We start from the raw sequence: 21904 nt of genomic DNA on the forward strand, positions 1-21904 counted from the left end.
AGAAAAATGAAAGGGATGTATTTTATGCACATAGTAGAGTTTTTGGAACTCTTGTTAATATGGCATAGACTGATTGCATAGTGATTCATGGTTTGGATTATTACTGTGGTTGCTGGCACAGAAATCAACTGTTGTATGACTATTATGTTAATCATAAACACACTTTCTTGGAAGTAAGTTCTATTTAACTTTGTGATGCTTAGTGCCAAGGAAATACATTTACAGTTGAGTCCTGTTTTTACTTCAGAAAGTTTTCCAGCTATGTATGGGATTAGGGTAAAGGCACTTGTATGTATTTTAAGTTGGGAATAGGGTGTTGTAGGATTTTTCTTCTTCTTCTTCTTTGGCATTTCTTATAATGGGATAACAATTTGTTTTGGGGAAAAACACCTTATAGACAGAGTTTACAAAGTCTAGATCTTTTGTAAACTCTGTACAAGACAATGTATCCATGTCTATCTGTAGTCCAAATCTAGCTCCCTAATGAAGACATTATGAGGACCTTTAGTTTAGCTTTCCCTAATCTGTGCTTTTTAGATCTGTTGAGTTATTAATAACCCCGATGATTAGGGATGATGAGAGTTGGTCTAGTCCTTGTTCAGCTGCAGGGAGGGCACAAGGCTTGGAAAGGCCTTTAAATCAAGCATCTGATTTTCCCCCTCTTTTTTTTAAGTGTTCCTTGGTATTTTCTCCCTTATTGGCTCTCTTTCTTTTTTACTATTTTTATACCTTATATGGGGTTCTTCCAGACACTGGTGTTTTGCTTTGCTTTCCATGCAACAAATATGTTGATGTTAGCAGTTTTTGCACAAGTTCCAGAAGGCTTGCTCCATAATGACAATTCTGTTTTGGAAAGAAAGCCTTACAGTGGGGTCTTGACTTAAGAACGGCTCGAGTTAAGAACATTTTGACTTAAGAACCACTCTCATAGGAAAATATTGACTTGACTTACATACTTAGATTTGAGTTAAGAACTGAAAAAAAACCATGTGGGAGGCAGGGAAAGTGCAAAATTTGAACTTTCAGTTAACTGTTGGCCAGTGAAAAGGGTGCCTGTCTGCTTCTTCACTCCTCCCAGCGTTTAGAGAGTGGATTGGGAGACAGTCTTCAGACTGCCTGGTACTGTACTGCCTGGACTGTATTCTCCCTGCCTTCCCTGAACCTTTCTTGACCTAAGAAAAAAAGAAACAAAATATCCCCCTCTAGTGGTCGAAGGCAGAATAGCAGCTTCCCATTAGTTTCTATGGACGGAAAAGAGCAGATACGGATCAAATGGTTTTCAATGCATTCCTATGGGAAATGCAGATTTGACTTGAGAACTTTTTGACTTGAGAACCGCCTTCCAATACGGATTAAGTTCTCAAGTCAAGACCCCACTGTACTTCTCCAGGCAAGCAGATAGCCATGATGTTTGCCATTGTGATTGTGTGGCTTAGTCCCACTGGAAACTGCCTCTGATACAAGTTACGTACTTCCCTATCCCATCCCCTTTCACACATCTGTATCACACATTCTTAAGAGACTGAGTTGCTTTACTGTCCTGCATTGCTGCTGCTGTTGTGATTAAATGCAGTGGTTTCCAACCTTTTTTGAGTTGCGATCTCCTTTTATAACCGCCAAGTAATCTGTGACCCCCTTCCACATTTGCATAAAAAGGCATTTTATTGAGGTAAAGTCATCCCTTTTCAGAAAATAGAGGCTTCTTTCTCCCACAAAGGGAGAATGCTAACTTTAATATCCTGCTCTAAAAAATCAAGGAAAAATAATAATTTAACAAAGACTACAACGCGTATAAGGTGACCCGCAAACCCCCAGAAAACATTTGACAACCCTGTTGGGGTGTCACGATCCCCAGGTTGAGAAACTCGGATGTAGAGTTTTAGATTTGTAATGTGAACCATATTAGAAAGTCACTTGGGGAGGAGGGATGCATGTATATTTCAACGGACAAGCACCAAAACAACAACAACAAACTCAGACCCCTGAAACAGGAACACCAGCAAAGCTACCCCATGCCTTCCCATATCCTGCCATTTTGTGAACCCTTCACTCACTGTGTTATGCTGCAGTAGTTGCTGTTAGTGTGGGATTCAGTAAACCTGTAAGGTTTTAAAGGGCACCTCATTACAATCCACTTTCTATGTGTTCCTGATAACACTTTGAATTATTAAACAGGTAGCTAACTTCTTTGGTTAAGGACGGCTGTGTGGCTAAAAATAAAGAGTGGGGGAAGATGACTTTAAAGAATGGAAGGCAATTGATAAAGCAATTGGTTAATCCTAGTGGGCCATGTTCATCCCTACTTTTTTTTCTGTCAACCATGTTTCAATATTTTTGTATTGATCACAATACGTGTGTGTGTGTGTATATACTGGTAATCCCAAAAAACCCAACTTTCCCAAGCTCTGACAGTTTAAAACACCTGCCAAACCTATGCAGCCAGGGGAGTATCAGACAACAGTAACACATGGGGTAGTCCACCCTTTTGAAACCCTATGTAACTTTCTTGAGCACTGTTATCTGTCTCTAAAAAAATATGGATTCTACCTGTAGTGATCCAGATGATCACTGTATGGAGAATTAGTGCAGGGAAATCACCCCAGAGGGAGACCACAGCTGCGATACAAGGATATCTGCAAGCGGGATCTGAAGGCCTTAGGAATAGACCTCAACAGATGGGAAACCCTGACATCTGAGTGTTCAGCCTGGAGGCAGGCAGTGCATCACGGCCTCTCCCAATTTGAAGAGACCCTTGTCCAGCAGGCCAAGGCAAAGAGGAAGTCACAAAAGTAGCAAAACCAGGGAGCTGGACAGGGGACAGATTGGATTTGTCTTCAGTGTGGAAGAGATTGTCACTCTCGAATTGGCCTCTTCAGCCACACTAGATGCTGTTCCAAGTCCTCCATACAGAGCACGTCACCATAGTCTTTTGAGACTGAAGGATGCCTAACTTAACTCTGATCCAGTTGAAGAAAGGGGAACAACCAATGGGGACCCATGTCTTGTTAGTCTGCAGCCCACCCTGAGATCTTTTTTCATATAGGATGGGATATACTGTAAATAGTTCAATAAATGTACCCCAAATGTGGTCTTCTGTGGCTATGTATTCAGAACTATTTGTATAAATATGAAAAACAACTTGGCCTGTCATGTCTCCAGATGTAAGTGGCTTTTAAATCCTCCACTTTATTTTATCAATGGTATCTATTTCAACATATAGCATCTTGGCCACTCAAATTAGCACCCATCTCAGTGAAAGACTGTTCTGTAATAGAATGCGTTGTTAGAGCACTAATTATGTTGTCTTCCAGCTGTTCTGACTACAGTTCCCATCAGGTCCAGCCAGTTTAACTAATAATCCGCTGGCATTATAGGAGCTATCCAAAATAGTTGAAGGGTACCTATCCCTATCCCCATTCTATTCCACCCCCTTTAAAAAAAATATCCATTTCTGCTGAGGCTAATGGAGTTGTACTCCAGGCTGAGGAAGTCAGAACTAGAAAATGTTAACTTGTGCTTATTTTTTAATGAGAGGTTTCCATTGGGCTTTTTAAAAATGTATATAAAATTGCAAAGATTTAGTAAAATTCCAAATTTTGTGTCTTTATAAATCTGGACTGTTAATTCAGCTCCAGGAGGTCAGAAATAGGTTGGCTGCAGTTTGCCTTTTTTATGTGCATCTCTGAAGAGATGAACTTTTTTTTTCTTTCCCTTGTTTAAATGGCCAATATGTAGAGGGGTCAAGAAATGAAACACTCCTGACAGGTCAAAGCTCAGGATCAGTGCAGGATTACTTAAAAAATGAGAATGAGGCCCTTGCAACAGAGAAGCTCAGTGGCCTAGCCTTTGACCACTCTCCACCCCAAACCCATCACATCCTAAAGGCAAGGAGATTAGGCTCCGTAGATAAAGGGGGGGGGGGGAAATTGTTCCATGAAAACAAAGGATTGTACTAATATAGTTTGCTGTGCCTTGGAGCTCAGCAAGTGATCGACCTCAACGGGCTTCCTCTGTCTGTCTGTGAAGGCACACTGTGCTGCCAAATAACTGGTTTGCATCCACAGGTTGTTTTGGAGCTGATGGCAAACTGCTGCCATAGAGTCTGAGAAAGGATGGCCTTGAAGGAAGGTGATACTTCTCCAGAAGAAATCGGAGCTCAGGAAGGGATGGATTTTTTGGACTACAATTTCCAGAATCCTCCAGCCAGCCAGGAGATGGGTTCATTTAATATATCCAGCATCCCTTTGGGGATTCTGGGAAATGTAGTCCAAAAAAGGAACTTTTCCAAACTCTTTAAGAGTTATGGTTGGTGTAACACATGCATACATAGAGTCATGGTGTGTTGGTTCAAGTATTTTATTGGGACTTAGGCAGTCACTGAAGGCGGGTGTATGGACATTCTCTCTAGGCATCATCTACCTTTGCAGGGTTGTTGTGATGAGAAAACAGAGTGGTAAAAGACTGTATACGTTGTGTTGATCTCACTAGAGAACATAAAGGACAAAGAGGACATAAATGTAGCCAATCAATAATTGAAATGGATATTTACTGTGTGTCTAACCTATGTGGGGATATGGAGCTCAGTGGAGCAGGGCATGGCAAAGCCATGCAGATTTTCCCAGGTTCACTGTCTTCATCTATTTTGTATTATTTCTACTCTTTTCAACCCTAGCCACTGGACAGACATGCTAGGGCTGATGGGATGTGGAGTCCAAAACATCTAAAAGAGCCCATTTTGGGGAAGGTTAACTTAAATTCACACGTTCTGGTAAGACCTCTGCTGCAGTCTTGTTTGACTCTTCTCGGGGAAACTACTTTCATTTGGGCTGTAGGTCTGTTTGTTGGCTCTGGTTCTGCTTTTCCAGCCAGTTAAATAAATGTTTCCTCTGCACAGTGTCCTAGCCATCAAAGTTGTGATGAATATGCATATTTCAGCTCAGCTTTCAGGAAAATCAAATGATGCAATTCTTGCTGAATTGTTCCACTTGAGATGGCAGGTGGAGAACCCCCACTACTGCCTTCTCCAGAAAGAAATAATGTCTAAGGAAGGCGATCTAATCTAACCATGTCTTTGGTGCACTAGCTTTCTAGCTGTAGGAGGGCTGCATGGGCATAGGGCATGAAGCATTCAAACATGTGACCCAGCAGTGACTGTCAGGAGTGGCACTGCCAGCTGCGCCGCATGGTTCTGTTACATCCTCGTCAATTCTACCTACAGCATTAGAGTCAGGGTGATATGAAGGACAGTGTCTAAAATTTTACTGAGGCATCTTATAGTGTCCTTTATCTCGTGGCAGGAGCTCTGGTCTTCCAGATGTTTTGATCAACGACTCCCATCACCTTCATCTAGCATGGCCATTAAAAGCGGACTATGGGAAATGTGTCCAAAACATCTGGAGAGCCTAACCTTCCTCCAAAACATCTGGAGAGTCAAACCTTCCTCCAGCTTTTCTTACAGCTTGTGTCTCCACATATTTGAGGAACACAAACTGGAATATAAATATCTCCTGCTAAAAACAGCAGGCAGGCATCTCTGAGAATGGGGCAGAGCTACAAGGGCACAAAGTGCTGTGTGAGGCAAGGTGCTGGCTAACTGCACTGTTTCAGGGTAACTGCCCCGCTTGGCTTCCAGTACACAGGTGAGCAAGGCAGGAGCCCTTGGTGCCTCCCATCAAAGCAAAGCTGCATTCCTGACTCCGTCCCTATCTCAGCATGTCAAGACACATCCCCAAGCTGTGCTGCTTGCTTTCTTGCTTGCTCCTAATTATAGTGAGGATACTGGAACATAGACACATACACACACTCACAAATATATGCCTTCAAGGCGCGGAGATGTTGCTGGGATTAGTGTCTGCTCACTAGTCAGCAAAGAAAGCACTTTTGTCTTGTTTCTAACTCTCGTTGCCAGGATTGGGTTCTGGTTTCATGGTCCTTAAGGGTATGTATGCAAAAAAAGGATCACTCAGTTACTCCTGCCCTTCCCCAATACCCTCCAAATGAGTAGGACAACAGCTTCCATCATCCCTGGCCACCGTGATGTGGGCATCCTTCCTGGACTTAATGAGGTCATCCTCCATCAGCTGAGGACCCAAAGTTGGGAGCCACTGTCTCAGAGGCTCTTGCGAGTCCTTTTCCACGCACTCCTAGAGCGCAGAGCTGAAGCCGTCTCTTCTTGTGTTGTTTCCTCCAGGACCTGCTTTGCTCCCCTCTCCTTACAATTGAACAGCCTGGCTGCCACATTGCACACCCAGCTCCTAGCCTTCAAGGAAGTCTGGTGTCCTACTGGGGGATAATCAGATCTTCTTAAGGCTTCCCCTAAGTAGGGAACGTACAGGGGCAGCAGCTGTAGATGGAACCTAGCGACGAGGGCTTCGTGAACGTTAAGAATAAGTTTTCAGTCCACTGGCAGACAGCCATTGTTTTGAAGGAAAATAGTTAATTTTTAAAATAAATTTTACTCCCTTCCTGCACCACTGCTGAAGGGCATTTCCGGACCTCGCCACAAGTGAGGTTGCACAATCATTTGGGTTTGCAGTGAACTCTGCCGAGTGGCTGGCTCCCTCCGAGTTATGCAGGCTGTTCCTGTAGTGTTTGAATTCCTTACATAAATGTTGCCCACAGCACAAGCTGCTCTGTGCAGGACAGCTGGTCTCTGTTATGATCTTTCGTGTCATTTCCCTTCTCCTGATTGGAAGTGCTCAGCTGTGGGGATAGAGGGCTGGCTTGTGTGTGTGTGTGTGTTTTATGAATGGATGGAGTATTCCAAATTGGTGGTGAATGGAGGGCGGTACCTGCTTGCAGACTCCCCCCCCCTCCACTTTCTTCAATGAATAACTAAGCCCCATTGTGCTGCTGGCAGGAAAACAACCGTTTAAACAACACAGAGACTGTTGGAAAGCAAGATGCTTGTGACTGACAGCTGGAACACCTCCAACCTGAGTTTCCTGCTGTTTGCTGTTCTGCAATGCCATGCCTAATGGCGGTGGGGGGTATGGGGGTGGAAGAGGACAGAGGGCAATTTCTAGGGAGGGAAACATTAACCTTTTAAATGCCAAAGACTGCCCAGATGGAAAGAGAAAGAAATGCAACTCCTGTTATAATTTTCAAAATTATTGTTTTCAACCCAGCAGAGCACTGGAATGTGGAAGATCACTTTTCCAAGTGGTTGTTTTTAAAAGCAGAGGTTTGAGGAAATAAGTTGTTCCCTGACTTTCTGGAGCTGATAAAGAGTAGCCATCACCTCTGTCCCCAAGCAAAGTGAAACCTAAACATTCCTTTGCCTGTTTAAGGAGTGGCCGCCTTCCAAGGCACCGGTGGGTGTCCTCGTTCTGCTCTCCCACACAAAGCAGCATTGGAAGGAGCCCTAGTTCAGCATTCCCTGTTCGTTCCCAGGAGGTGTCCCTCTGCCCAGAAGCTGCTGATGTTTCTCAGTCTCGCGGAGACTGCACATAGAATGCAGGGAACTGCTAATTGACGGTGATGGCTGGAAGCTGCCAGATCCAGCCGATCCTCTCATGGTGTAACAACAGTGCGCTTAGCCTTTGTAGAGATAATACTTTGCTTCCGACTAAGCCAAGCTGTTCTGTTCAGTCACTATTCAGGTACATAACTCTGACGCACTTGCCTTTTCCTAGAATGTCTTCTTTTAGAAATTAATTAGGTTAAGCATATATTAGTTGGTTTAAAAATTATATATAGTAGAAGAACTTGAGGCTCTGGCGTCAGGACCAGTGGTAACCTTCACTCCAGTTCAGCATTTAAGAGGACCTGGGCCCAGCATATCTGTCACGTATATGCTCTAAATACTATCTGTTCTTCCTAGCTCTAATCTGAAATCTGCTTCTAAATTAAAGATGCAAAATGGATGCGAGTTGAAATCTGCTCCTTTTGATGGCTGCAAACTAGAACAGGATATGGTTCCAGTGTTTGCTCACTTTGCTGTGTTGCTGCCATTCTTCTTTGGAGGAATTTTGAATAGCAGGGATTGGGTAGTGCATTTCCCCCCCTGATAAACTTGTGCAGTCAACAAGTCTAAACTAGCCTACCTCCTTCTAGAAAGCCTAAGAGAAGGACCTCAGCTCATGTGTAGGTCCTAGCTTCAATCCCAGTATTTTCACAGTGTGAATAAGTTGCTTTTTTGGCTTCCAGGATGCTTCAGCAGCACTAGCCAATTGGCCAGAGAGTTCTGAAATCTGGAGCCCAAAAAATTGTTACAAAGTTTTGCATTTCTAGTAAAATAAATTTATTTATTTATTTATTTATTTATTTATTTATTTATTTATTTATTTATTTATTTATTTATTTATTTATTTATTTATACCCCACCCATCTGGTCTAAAAGACCACTCTTTAGACCTTTTGCTATGCAGTAGAAGTACAGAGATCCACAGAGAATAGCTGCAATCTCCCCTTTCTCAATAACTAGTACAGTACTTAAAGTCTCAATAACTAACTGTAGGAGAAAGAATAAAAAAATTCTTGACATAGTTTCTTGACATTATAGACTTTTGTATACTGCTTTCTTTATAGCACTTTTACTTAACAACTAACTGAACTGATCAACAGCGAACAAACAACTGCTGCCAACAGACAAAAGAGAGGGGAAAGAGCACTTAGCAGAGAGGCAGAGCTCTCTGGATTCAAATGCTAGGAGGAACAATTGGTTTAGTACCAGATAAATAGTCACCACCAGCTGAGAAAAGTCCCTCCCAGTTACACAAATTACCGGCAGCATATGAGTTTGCAGATAAAACTCTTTAAAATTTTCTAAGATCTGGCATCTGCAAGAAGAACTAGGGAAAAGGTGTTTTCTGAAATCCTGAAAAGCTGCTGTCAATCACTGTTGACAATATTGAGCTAGTAGGATCAGGGGTCTGACCCAGCAGTACTGTAAATCATAGCTTCCTTTTTTTCCCCCTGAAACATGGGCAGCTGAGGTTAAATAATCTCTTGTGCGTTAACGCAGAACACACTCATCTAAGGCACCAGAACACATCCACAGTTCTTGACACCATTCTTTCTACACTGAGTCAACCCCCACAGTTGCTGTTCTTCAGCATGGGAGGAGTACAGAGGACAAGTCCCCCTAATAAGATAATTTGCTTAGAAACTGAAAGAATGGGAGTCATTTGGATTAATGGTACTGTATGTATCAAAATCATTGATGCTACTGCCTCAATGGGAAGTGGTGTGGCTGAATATGGTATTACAGTAGAAACTTCCTGGTCTGCATGATAGGATAAAGATATAGCCTCAGAAGATATCAAGTACAGTCAACCCTCAACTTACAAACTTAATCCGTTCCGGAAGGAAGTTTGTAAGTCAGAAGGTTTGTAAGTCGAAGCACCATTTCCCATAGGAATGCATTGAAAACCAATTAATCCGTTCCAGCTGTTTTTGGTTCTTAGGTTGGGGGGCGGTTTGCAACTTGAATCATTAGTTCCCATAGGAACTAATGCAAAGCCGGTTAATCCGTTCCTACCACTAGGGACAGATTTGTTTTCTTTTTTTCCTTTTAACCTAAGATGACTTAGGTTTAAAAAAAAAGGAAAGAAAAGAGTGAGGGAAGGAGGGAACAGACACCTTTTCAACAGAACACCTTGAAAAGCACCTTTTCAGCCAAGACAAGACAAGACAAGCACCTTTTGGGGGGGGGAAGGGGGCAGCAAAGGAGGGAGGGAACACCTTTTAAAAATTCAAAAAAAATTTAAAAGCCAAAAAATAAAAATACAGTCCATACAGCACTGTATCAGGCAATACCAGGCAGTCTGAAGACTGTCTCCAAATCCACTCTCAAAACGCTGGGAAGAGCGAAGAAGCAGACAGGCACCCTCTGCACTGGCCAACGGTTAACTGAAATTTCAAATTTCGCACTTTCCCCACCTCCTGCACATTTTTTCGATTCATAACTCAAATCTAAGTTTGCAAGTCGAGTCAATATTTTTCTATCAGAGCAGTTTGTAAGTTGAAATGTTTGTAACTAAGTCAAGGGTTGACGGTATGTAATTCTAGGTTCTTCACCTGTATTGATTCAACTTCAAAATCAGTTTTAGGTAAGACAGAAGCGATGAAACGACTTTCAGTTATGCTGGTCTATGTAGAATGTAAGATACAGAATCAAAGAGTCAGTTTATAGATGGCAGTTCAGTGTAAACATGAATTGAGAGCATGCAGTCTTTGTTGTGCAGATGTCTGTACTGGTAGTTCAAAAAGCTAGCCTCAGTTTCTGGAATCAAACTGGCTTCACAAAGAGCAGGTGCAGAAATAGTTTGTGGATATATCTGTGACCTGTGTCCACATTATATTTCTTCATGGGAGCATATGCCTGCTGTTGTCATTGTGTGCTATGTGAACCTGGCTTTAAAGCCTGGAAGAGGCAATAAAGGCCATCTAATCCTAATGTCTCCACTGAAATAAAACCAGTTATGTCCAAGTTAACCTAGCAGATTATCCCATGCTTCTCAGATCAGAGCATCCCTGCTATGCTACAAGTATATTCCTGATTATTACAGGGTGCCAACAGGACAAAGGATGTGTAGTACCCAACTAGTTTGACCATCAAGAAAGCTGAATGTTTCAAGCTGATAAAAGAGCATAGGTGTGGAAATAGGTCTTGCTAAATGCTTTAAGGATCGTGTCAGTACTTTTCTGGAGAACAGGAACACGTTCCTGCTGTCACTCTAATGAGCTTGTTGATGATGGATGTAACATTGAAGGCAGAAAACCTTGTTGAAATAAAATGTAGAACATTTTGACCACTGCTTTACTTAATTCAATAGTCATGTTGGTAGATATTTCAGTATGTGTTTGATGTCTGTTGATTAAAAGCTTCCTGTGCAGGAACCACATTCATGCAATATTGGCATGAGTTTGTACTTTGCGTAATAATATAGAATGCTGATAATGATACACACATGGCGATCTGCATATCTAAGGGCATGAGAATGTGCTATGTCTAAAAAAGAACCAGGAAGAGAAGACCAACTTAGTTAGTGACCAAATGCAGGCAGTTGTTGGATTCAAGTTTGTGTATTTTTAGAACCAGTTAAGCTGAATGTTGCCATGACCCTTGTTGAAGCAAGGTGTTTTTGTTTTTTTTTTTTCAAACAGGGTCATTCTCTGCTTTGCCATTTATCAGCCAGCTTTGGCACAGCTTTAGCATGCATATCCTCCAAAGTGGGCTACTATTGTCAGGTCTTGCTTAGATACTCGTACCATAGTGCTGTGGAGGATATATCTCTTTTGAAGGGTCATCAGAAGGCTGGGATAGCAAGACTGAAGGATCCAGTTATAGCTTCTCTCAGTGGCAAGTCAGGACAGGGATTTGTCTGAATCAGTCAAGAAAGTTGAGATTTCTGATGGCATTTCTTTTAGTTCAATTGATGTGAAGTAAAGTGGAAAACACAAGAGGAGTTGGGTTGCACACAATGAAAATCTCTGCAAGAGACTAGGATGTCATGATGGATTTTTCTGAAATGCCTTCAGGTAGAATCTTTCCTTTCCCCCACCTCCCTGCTGTCTTCTGTAGCATCTTTTTCTGCCATTGCTAATCGTTTCTTCCTTTCAGTGGCTCCAGGCTTGCTCCAGAGGCATCAAGTTTGCTTCACATCACAAGAGAGTTTATCCCAGCATATTCCAGTCCTATCCCAAATGCAGAGCTCTGTCTATTTCTGATGGTTCTCAGTGTATATGCCATCATATTCTAAGTCCCCTAGTGTCTAGAGTCTATTTCCTTCATGTTAGCTTGGAATATATCAGACTGTGGGTGTTTTAAACCTTGAGAATGAGACAGTTGTGACTGTTTGGCAAATTACTGCTTTGAGGTAGTAGTTGTTACATAACAGCACTGATGTTACCTGTCTGTCATGGGTTTGGAGGGAAAGTTCCATCCTATGGGGAGTGGAAGGCGGGACATCAGGAGGAGGGGCTGTACTGTATAAATATGTGATGCCTGTGTGGTGAAGAGTAGATGCTGAGACAGACTGTGAGACACTGGGTTGGGACGAAGCAGCAGCTGGGAAGAAGAAGCTGTTGTGGAAGTCTGTGTGTCTGACAGGGTACTACTGTGTGTCAGAGTACCAACCTGATAGGTTCAGGTGTCTGTGGGTTAGCCAGAACTGATGGGTTCAGGGTCTGTGCTTTAAGTTAAAGGTTCTAGGTGAACCAAACTGTATGCTTGTGTGTGTGAGAATAAGCCACGTTACTTTATTTTATTCACCTGATTGTTTTATTTACCCTGTTTGTATTTAAAATAAACCTTATTCTTTTGTTGTTTAAAAATCCATCCCTGGTCTGTGTGACTTATTATAGGGAATGGTTGGTGGCAGCTTAGTAACTGTGTGATAGATCCCAGTAGGTCTGGGTTTGTCACATTGATTGGTGTCCAGCGTGTGGGATACGACTGGTCCAGTTGTCCAGCGGTCCAGCAAAGCCTTGGCAGGTGTGCCCAGAGCAAGGGGGGTCTAGTCAGGGACAGTCTGAGGCGCGTAGGTAATCTTCTAGGTGTACCTCACGGGGAGGTGCGCTAGTAGAAGAACGTGCCAACTGGGGAGACTTAGATTAAGGTGCTCTGAGGCAGCCTAGTTTTGGCGGGAAAAGCTGAGGAAAAACTGCGTAGCAACAGCGAGCTAGCTTGCCAGCTGAGAGGCCCAGCAGAGGGGGGTAGGCTCTGACTCGATACTGTTGCAACTTTAGTGCTGAAGAACAGCAGCAATCTCTAGGGAGAGCTGGTTCTGAGGTAAAAGGAAAAAAGTGGTCGTTTTATTTTGAGGCTTGACTTTTTAAAGCAGCCTGTTCTGAGGGGGGGGTATGCCCTTGACTCGAAGCCAAGTAGCAGACATGAGTGAGGTGAAAGACCCCCAGATTGACCAAGGTTCTGAGGATGAATTTGGCTCAGTGCAAGGTGACAGCACAGGAGAGCAGGACCCAGAACTCAGAAAAATACTCCTAGCCCAACAGCATGAACTGAGGGTGAGGGAAATGGAGGAAAGATTAGAGAGAGAAAGAAGAGAGGAAAGGGAGAAACAGAGACAATTTGAATTGGCATTGGAGAGAGAGAAAATGGCGTTTGAATTAAGAAAACTGGAACTGATGAACCAGAACAATAATAATAATAGGGATTCTGAGGGAGGCCAATTGTCTAAGGCTGACCTGAAGAAATTCCCTGTGTACCACAAGGGAGATTGTCCTGAGGTGTTCTTTTCCTTAGTGGAAAGAGCGTTTGTGGACTTCTCAGTAAGGGAAACTGAGAAGATGACCATCATGCGGTCTTTAATCAGTGGTAGCCTGGCTGAGGTTTATGCCGAGATGCCTGAGGAATTGATGAAAGATTTTGCAGAGTTTAAAAAACTGGTGTTTGCCAGACATGGGATAAATGCAGAGCAGCTGAGACAAAGATTCAGGTCCCTCACCAAGAAACCAGAACAGACTTTTACCCAAGTGGGGGCCCAATTGGTGAGGCTGCTTGAGAAATGGCTATCGCAGGAGGGAATAGAGACCTATGAGCAGCTTAAAGACTTGATAGCCCTGGAACAGTTCTATTCAGTCCTGCAGGGGGAATTGAAATTCCAGGTGAGGGAAAGGAAACCGAAATCTGTGGCAGCAGCCGCAGAAATCGCGGATTTTATCTCCCAAATAAGAAAGCCCTTGGGTGAGGGGAAATCTGTAGGTAAACCCAAAGAAACCTACAGCAAGTACTCTCAGGGACCAGGGAAAAGCCAGCAAGGGGGAGGGGCCCATGGTGAAGGGAAGCCCTCAGGCATGAAACCAAGCCCTCAGAATTTGGAGGGAAAACCGAAACAAGAGGAGAGAGAATCCAAATACACTAGAAAATGTTATTTCTGTCAGGGAAAGGGTCATCTAATCTCAGAGTGTGAAAAATTAAAGCAGCTAAAAGGAATGGTGCCTCAGAATTCTAGTGGGACCAAGCCAAAAGCTGTGTTCTGTGTCCAGAAAGAGCAAGGCTCAGTGTCACAGAGGGAGCCTGTTGCCATGGCTACTCAGTCTGGGACAGCTGCCTCTGCTGATCAGGCTGAGGAAAATGGTCCTCTTCTGGAGGTAAAGCGCTGCTTGCTGATAAAAACAGATTCTCAGTTGTTTGAGACAGCAGGGGTGGACGTAGGAATACTTGACCGTCAGTATAGGGGGCTGCGGGACACTTGTTCCCAGGTAACCCTGTGCCATCCAGATATTATTCCTAGGGAGTTTATAATCCCAAATGAGAGCATGAAGGTGGCAGGGATTGAGGGGCAGATAATCTCTCTGCCAGTAGCAGAGGTACCTGTCAACTTTCAAGGCTGGAGGGGAGATTGGCGGATAGCGATTTCATCGACTCTGCCAGCAGCCGTGCTCGTGGGAAATGACCTGGCTGAACATGTGAAACGGGTGCTAGTGATTACACGCTCACAAGCCACCACAGGGACAGTTCAGGGGGGTAATGATGAGCCAGAGACGGAAGCAGGTGGGGGGAGTTCAGAAGCTGTGGTGGAAACCTTAACCACAGACAGCAGATTTGGACAGGAGCAAAAGGCAGACGCCACTCTCCAAAAGTGTTTTGAACAGGTGACTGACGCCCAGCTGACACCTGAAACCCCAGTGAGATTTCTGGAGAAAAAGGGGATTTTATATAGAGAAACCCTGAGGAATATCTCAAAAGGGGGAGATGGGATCAGAAGTCAGCTGGTGGTACCTGAAAAGTATCGCCCCATGATCTTACAAAGGGGGCACTCTGACATGTTTGCTGCACACTTAGGAGTGAACAAAACACAGCAGAGAATAACACAGAATTTCTACTGGCCTGACATAGGGAAGCAGATCAGGGAGTTCTGTAAACAATGTGATGTGTGTCAAAGGCAGGGGAATAACCGCGACAGGACCAAAGCAAAGTTGTGCCCTTTGCCTGTGATTGACACTCCGTTCAAATGCATAGGGGTGGATATAGTGGGACCTTTGCCCAAGGCCACAAAGAGGGGGAACAGGTTCATCCTAACAATTGTGGACCATGCCACAAGGTATCCTGAAGCCATACCCCTGACTAACATTGAAACTAACACAGTGGCCGATGCTTTGGTGGGGTATATGTCCAGGATGGGATTTGCCTCAGAGATAATCACAGATTTGGGAGCATCGTTCACATCAAAGCTCATGAAACGCTTATGGCAGATCTGTGGAATTAAGCACAAGGAAACCACTGCCTATCATCCTGAAAGTAATGGGTTAACTGAGAAGTTCAATGGGACTCTAATGCGCATGATTAGGGCTTACTTGGCAGAGAATCCAAACAATTGGGACCAGAAGCTGCAACCCCTTTTGTTTGCTTATCGATCAGGGCCACAAGCCAGTACCGGGTTTAGTCCATTTGAACTTCTATTTGGGAGACGGGTGAAAGGGCCCCTTGATTTGATCAAACAAAATTGGGAGCAGATCACCCAGGATGACCCACAAGACGTTGTGACTTACATAGACACCTTGATGAATGACCTAAGGAGAAATCTAGAGCTGGCAGCAGAAAACCTGCAAGCTCAGAAGGTCAGACAGAAAACATGGTATGACCACAAAGCTAGAGAGAGGCACTTTGACCCAGGGGAGGAAGTGCTTTGGCTTAGGCCCTGCAGAGAGAATAAACTGCAGCTCAAATGGGCAGGACCATATAGGGTCATTTCCAAGATGTCAGACCTGAACTACCTAATAGAGCAGGAGGAGAACCAAGCAAGGAGGGTGGTTCATGTGAATGCCCTAAAACCCTACTACAGAGGGGAACAGAGGGTTTTATTCGCGATAAAAGCAGCTGAGAGTGAGGAAGCTGAATTACCCTTCTGGGAGGGTAGAGGGGAAGTAAAATACAACCCAGAGGAGGTAAAGATCAGTCCTGCACTCACCCAAGACCAGCAGCAAGAACTAAAAATGCTGCTTAGAAAATATCAACAGGTGTTTTCCAACAAGCCGGGGATAGTGAAGGGAGTGATGCATCGGATCCACACAGGGGATGCACCCCCGCAGGCAGTATCCCCATACCGAGTAACGGGACCCTATAGGGACAAGGTGCGAAAGGAGTTGGACGAAATGCTGAGGGAGAACATAATCGTCCCCTCTTCTAGTCCTTGGTCCTCTCCGATAGTCCTTGTGGACAAGCCTGATGGGAGCATTAGGTTTTGTGTCGATTACAGGAAATTAAACCGTGTAACCACTCCTGATGCCTACCCAATGCCCAGGCTAGACAACCTGATTGAAACCATAGGGGGTTGTCGGTTCATCTCATCATTGGACCTGGTAAAGGGATATTGGCAATTAAGAATTGATCCCAGGGATCAAGAAAAAACTGCCTTTTGCAGCCCTTTTGGTCTCTATGAGTTTCGAGTCCTGAGCTTTGGTCTCAGAAATGCACCAGCCACATTCCAAAGGCTGATGGACCAGACCTTGGCAGGGCTCAGTGACTTTACAGTGGCCTACATTGACGACATAGGGATCTTCAGTAATACCTGGGAAGATCACCTGATACACCTGGAGTTAGTGCTGCAGAGGTTAAGTGCAGCAGGGCTAACAGTAAAGGCCAGCAAGTGTCAGCTGGGTAGCCCAGAAATAAAATACTTGGGTCACATGGTAGGGGGAGGAATGATAAAACCCCTGGAGGCCAAAGTAGAAGCTGTTCGTGATTGGCCTAGACCCAACACCAAGAAAAAGGTCAAATCATTTCTTGGGTTGGTGGGCTACTACAGAAAGTTCATCCCGAGGTTTAGCGAGATTGCGGCTCCGCTGACCGATCTGACGAGGAAGAAGGCTGATGACCGCATCCCGTGGACCAGCGACTGTGAGGCGGCGTTCCAGAGGTTGAAGGAGGCGTTAATCAACTATCCAGTCCTGCGTGCTCCAGACTTCGACCGGGAGTTCATCATCTACACCGATGCGTCTAACAGCGGGGTAGGAGCAGTTCTGTGCCAAGAGGATGAGAATGGTGACCAGCATCCAGTGTCCTACCTGAGTAGGAAACTTCAAAAAGGTGAGAGACATTTGGCAACCGTGGAGAAGGAGTGTTTGGCCATAGTCTACGCGATCCAGAAGGCCAAGCCTTACATCTGGGGAAGACATTTTATTCTGTGTACTGACCATTCACCATTGCAATGGTTAAAGACAATGAAAAGCCACAATAGCAAACTTATGAGGTGGGCTTTGAACTTACAGGACTATGACTTTGAAGTGAAGGTGGTCAGAGGGTCAGTGAACTGTGTTGCTGACGCCTTATCAAGAAGACCTGAAGACTGAAGACGGCGAAAGAACATGGACTATATGTATATAATGGTGAACAAAAAGTTAAAATGTACCTGTGTTTTGAATTTGGGTTTGTATGAATAAAGGTAAATTAATGTAATGTATATGGTAAAATGTTTAAATGCATATTTGCTATGGTTAACTTGGAGTGTAAGTATATGTAAGTATTATATGGTATGTATAAATGTTGTTGTGTATTTTATGCAGGTTGTTTTTTTGGTGAAAAGCACTTTTAGCTTTCCCCCTACAAAACAACTTTTAAAGAGGGGAGGTGTTACATAACAGCACTGATGTTACCTGTCTGTCATGGGTTTGGAGGGAAAGTTCCATCCTATGGGGAGTGGAAGGCGGGACATCAGGAGGAGGGGCTGTACTGTATAAATATGTGATGCCTGTGTGGTGAAGAGTAGATGCTGAGACAGACTGTGAGACACTGGGTTGGGACGAAGCAGCAGCTGGGAAGAAGAAGCTGTTGTGGAAGTCTGTGTGTCTGACAGGGTACTACTGTGTGTCAGAGTACCAACCTGATAGGTTCAGGTGTCTGTGGGTTAGCCAGAACTGATGGGTTCAGGGTCTGTGCTTTAAGTTAAAGGTTCTAGGTGAACCAAACTGTATGCTTGTGTGTGTGAGAATAAGCCACGTTACTTTATTTTATTCACCTGATTGTTTTATTTACCCTGTTTGTATTTAAAATAAACCTTATTCTTTTGTTGTTTAAAAATCCATCCCTGGTCTGTGTGACTTATTATAGGGAATGGTTGGTGGCAGCTTAGTAACTGTGTGATAGATCCCAGTAGGTCTGGGTTTGTCACACTTCTTATTTCCAGCCTTTCCTCTCCCGTGTCTCCACCCCACCCTCCCCAGTTCCCCAGAAATGCTGCTGCTATCAATCAACCTTGCTACTCTGGAGTGCCTGTTGCACCCATAACTAACACTGGCACTTAGAGCCATTCACAAAGCCTCCATAGCACTGACCTCTTCTAGTATTTCAGATGCAAGTGCCACTGACTTTTGAAGGCAAGAGAAAGAGGGAGTTGCATGTATGCCGTTCTCACCATGTAGCATTGTAACAGCAATGGGGAAAGTGTAACCTTCCAGAAATTATGAGACTACAACTCATATTCTCCCTTGCCATTGACTATACTAGGTTGGGCTGATAGAAACTGCATTACTACAGCATCTGGAGGGTCATAATTTCTCCAGTGTTGTTATATCCCGACAGCATGCAGCATCCAGTGTTGTTATATGCCAACAGCTAGATAGTGACTAACATTTGGTTGGCTGCAGGGATTTATTACAGTCCCCAGCAATAGACATGGTCTAGAGGGGCGGGGTAGAAATTTAATAAATAAATAAATAAATAAATAAATAAATAAATAAATAAATAAATAAATAAATAAATAAATAAATTATGTGATTGATTTACAGTGGACGCTTGACTTACAGACGTTTTGAGTTACAGACTTCTCTGGCCCCAAAATTTAGGTTTGACTTGCAGACTGAGATTTGATTTACAGACCAGAAAAAAACCAAAATGGAACAAAAACGGCCTGTTACGGGATTAATCGGTTTTCAATGCACTGTAGGTCAATGGAGACTTGACTTACAGACTTTTTGACTTGAGAACCGCCTTCCAATACGGATTAAGTTCTCAAGTCAAGACCCCACTGTATAACATGCTTGTTTGTTTTCTTCCTCTCTTTTAGTGGTACTTCATGCACCACCTCCAGCTAAGATCAAGAGGGAACTCCACAGTCCTTCTTCTGAGCTGTCCACCTGTAGCCACGAACAGGTTCTCTGTGCTAATTATGGAGAAAAGTGCCTCTACAATTATTGGTAGGTACAATGTGCTTCTGCAGTACCAAGTGTGGTGTAGAGTGATGGATTAGGACTTACGGGGCCTGGCTTCAAATGCCCTCTCGGCACACTGGGGGTGTGGAACTGGTAAAGCCACTCCTTAAAAATGCCATTTACCTTAAAAGCCCTATTAGGATCATTGTAAGTCATTTCTGATGGTAGCATATGACAAAACAGAATGTGCTTCTAGGTCATACCTGAGACATATTTGGGTGTTTTGGAGAGAGGTGGAATGAAAACCGAATGGGGAGCATTTGAGTGGTCAGCAGTTTCTCACCTACTATAATTGCAGTTTGCTTCAGCTGTGCAGATGAAAAAAGAAAATAAAACTTTGAGGGCTTACTTAGTGGTGCTCTAAAAGCAAAGAGCAGTAAAGGAAGTAAGAGCATCAAGAAATTATTTGCTTTGATATTACTTTGGCTACCTACCATCCTAGCAATATTTCCTGTCTATGCAAAGAATTAGAAGGGTAACAACATCCATTTTACAATTTAGTTAGATGAAAGGTAAAGATGGAAAAAGTTATTCTTTTGGATCCTAGCTCCCAGTATACTCCAGCTAGTGCAACCACTGAAGGTTTAAGAAATGCACTTTAAAAAGTCATGATGGTGCTGATGATAATGATATTTTCCCATATAGAATGAAAGGGATATGTAAACTAAATGATTCAGACCTTTCTACCAGGCCAAGCAAACTGACTCTATGCCATCTTGCTCAGAGCTGAATTGTTTTCCTAGAGGAATTCCTGTCGGAAGGCTTCCCTTGTTGCATACCAAGCTTTGAGAACCAGTGGGATGCTGACAGTCATCCCTGTGCTCTCATGGGAGGCACTGAGTTTGGAAGGTTGATAACCTTGATTTCTAATCAATACTCTCCATAGGAATGGAGGAAAATGTGGCCCAACAGATATTGTTGGGTGGCAGGACCCATCAGCCTCATCCAACAAAGCCATTGGTGAAGGATGATGGAAGCTGCATCCTAGCAACTTTTGGCAGACCACAGCTTTCTTTCTGTCATTCTGTTCTAATTATAGAAAATCCATGCCTGTTCTCCTAATAATATTAGCTTCACTCAAACTCATGGAAAGAAGGTTTGAGTTTGAGTGGGTGGAATCACAACAAAGATTATACAGTGGTGCCCTGCTTGATGATGATAATCCGTTCTAGTAAAATCGCTGTACAGCGAAATCATCGTCAAGCAGAAAAAAAAAAAACCCATTGAAATGCATTGAAAACCAGTCAATGCATTCCAGTGGGGGAAATACCTGATCCTGTAGCAAAGATCCTCCATAGGGCGGCCATTTTGCGATGCCTGTAAAGCGAAGAATCGGTCCTGAAAACAGCAGGGAGCCATTTTGCTATAGCCATCGCAAAAAAACCATCGTAAAGCAATTTCGTCATCAAGCAGGGTAACCGTCTAGCGAGGCACCACTGTACTCTGCATTCTGTATCTTTCATGTAGTTACTCCATACTTTGCTGTGTGCTCTCTCTCTCTCTCTCTCTCTCTCTCTCTCTCTCTCTCTCTCTCTCTCTCTCTCTCTCTCTCTCTCTCACACACACACACACACACACACACACACACACACACACACACACACACACACACACACACACACACACACACACACACACACACACACACACACACACACACACACACACACACACACACACACACACACACACACACACAAAATATTTGTTCTGGCATGCACAATATCTGTAATGTCCTAAAAATGTATTTCTGTGCATTCTGGAAATGTTCCCTTAATGTAAAAGCAGTAATTGTCTCAGCATTTTGGGGAGTCATGGCTGATTCATATAAGGCTCTGCTTCATACACGTGGAAGATCTCTGAATAGAGGAGCGTGGCGGGCGTGAGGGAGTCCACCTCTGTATTCTATTGCAGATGAAGTTTCCTTCTGTAAAGAAGTGCTCAAGATTTTCATGCCCATGTACAGAGTGATACTTGCCTTTCCCCATACAGGTATATAGAAAGTAAGTTTCAAGTGAAGCAACCTGGAGTAGTGGTTGTGCTTTGAATAGTGGCAGACTTGTTCACAGCTCTGACCTCAACCAATTCTCAGTAGTTATTAGAGAAAGGAGGGAAAGGAAAGCTGCCTTGTTTACCCCCCTTTGGTACACTAAGTATTTTTCCTATAAAAAAGAGGTGGAAACAATTGGAAGCTACAATTATCTTTGTGAAAATTGTGAGACAAGTGTTTCAAAATGAGCCGTCTGACTCAGTCTGTTTGTCACTTGCCTGAAGTACAAAGATTCCCTTTGGGGCTGTGAACAACCTGAACTGTTACTTCCTGACAACTGTGGAATGCAAACAAGCTGAAGCTGTGTAAATGGCTGTTGTTGCTGGGTTTATATAGTATCCTTCTCTGTTGTTTTTTGTTTGTTTGCGTAGTGCCTATGACAGGAAGCCCCCTACTGGGTTCAAGCCATTAACTCCGCCTACCACCCCAGCATCACCTGCACTCCAGAGCAACCCCCTTCCACCACCTCTTCCAGCAGCACCTGTGCAGACTCCAGCACATGTCGCCTCTGGAGGTTCTTTGCAGGGAGCACCTCCTCCCCCTGCCCCTCATGCTCTCCAGGAAACAAGGCAACAAACCTTCGCTGTACCTCGGCCACCTCACCAACCCATTCAGATGCCAAAGATGTTGCCTGAAAACCAGTATCCTACAGAACACAGGTAAAGAGAGAAATGTGTAAAAACATTTTAAAGTTCTTGTGTGGAACCTCCAGTTGTACATATTTTTAATGACATGGACTCT

At 43.7% G+C, this 21904-nt stretch overlaps 1 protein-coding gene across 2 annotated transcripts in view; it reads left to right on the forward strand.

Annotated features, from left to right (window-relative positions):
• The window catches only part of ETV5 (ETS variant transcription factor 5), a 58684-nt gene that overhangs the window by 5106 nt on the left and 31674 nt on the right, over positions 1-21904 (forward strand). For both annotated transcript variants that reach the window (XM_020787434.3, XM_072995841.2), the window contains exons 6-7: positions 18969-19098; positions 21535-21822. In XM_020787434.3, coding sequence (XP_020643093.3) covers positions 18969-19098; positions 21535-21822 — 418 coding nt within the window. The remainder of the gene's footprint in view (positions 1-18968; positions 19099-21534; positions 21823-21904) is intronic.

The sequence above is a fragment of the Pogona vitticeps genome, chromosome 3, assembly GCF_051106095.1.
Source record: "Pogona vitticeps strain Pit_001003342236 chromosome 3, PviZW2.1, whole genome shotgun sequence".
In the NCBI taxonomy this organism is placed as follows: Eukaryota; Metazoa; Chordata; class Lepidosauria; order Squamata; family Agamidae; genus Pogona; species Pogona vitticeps.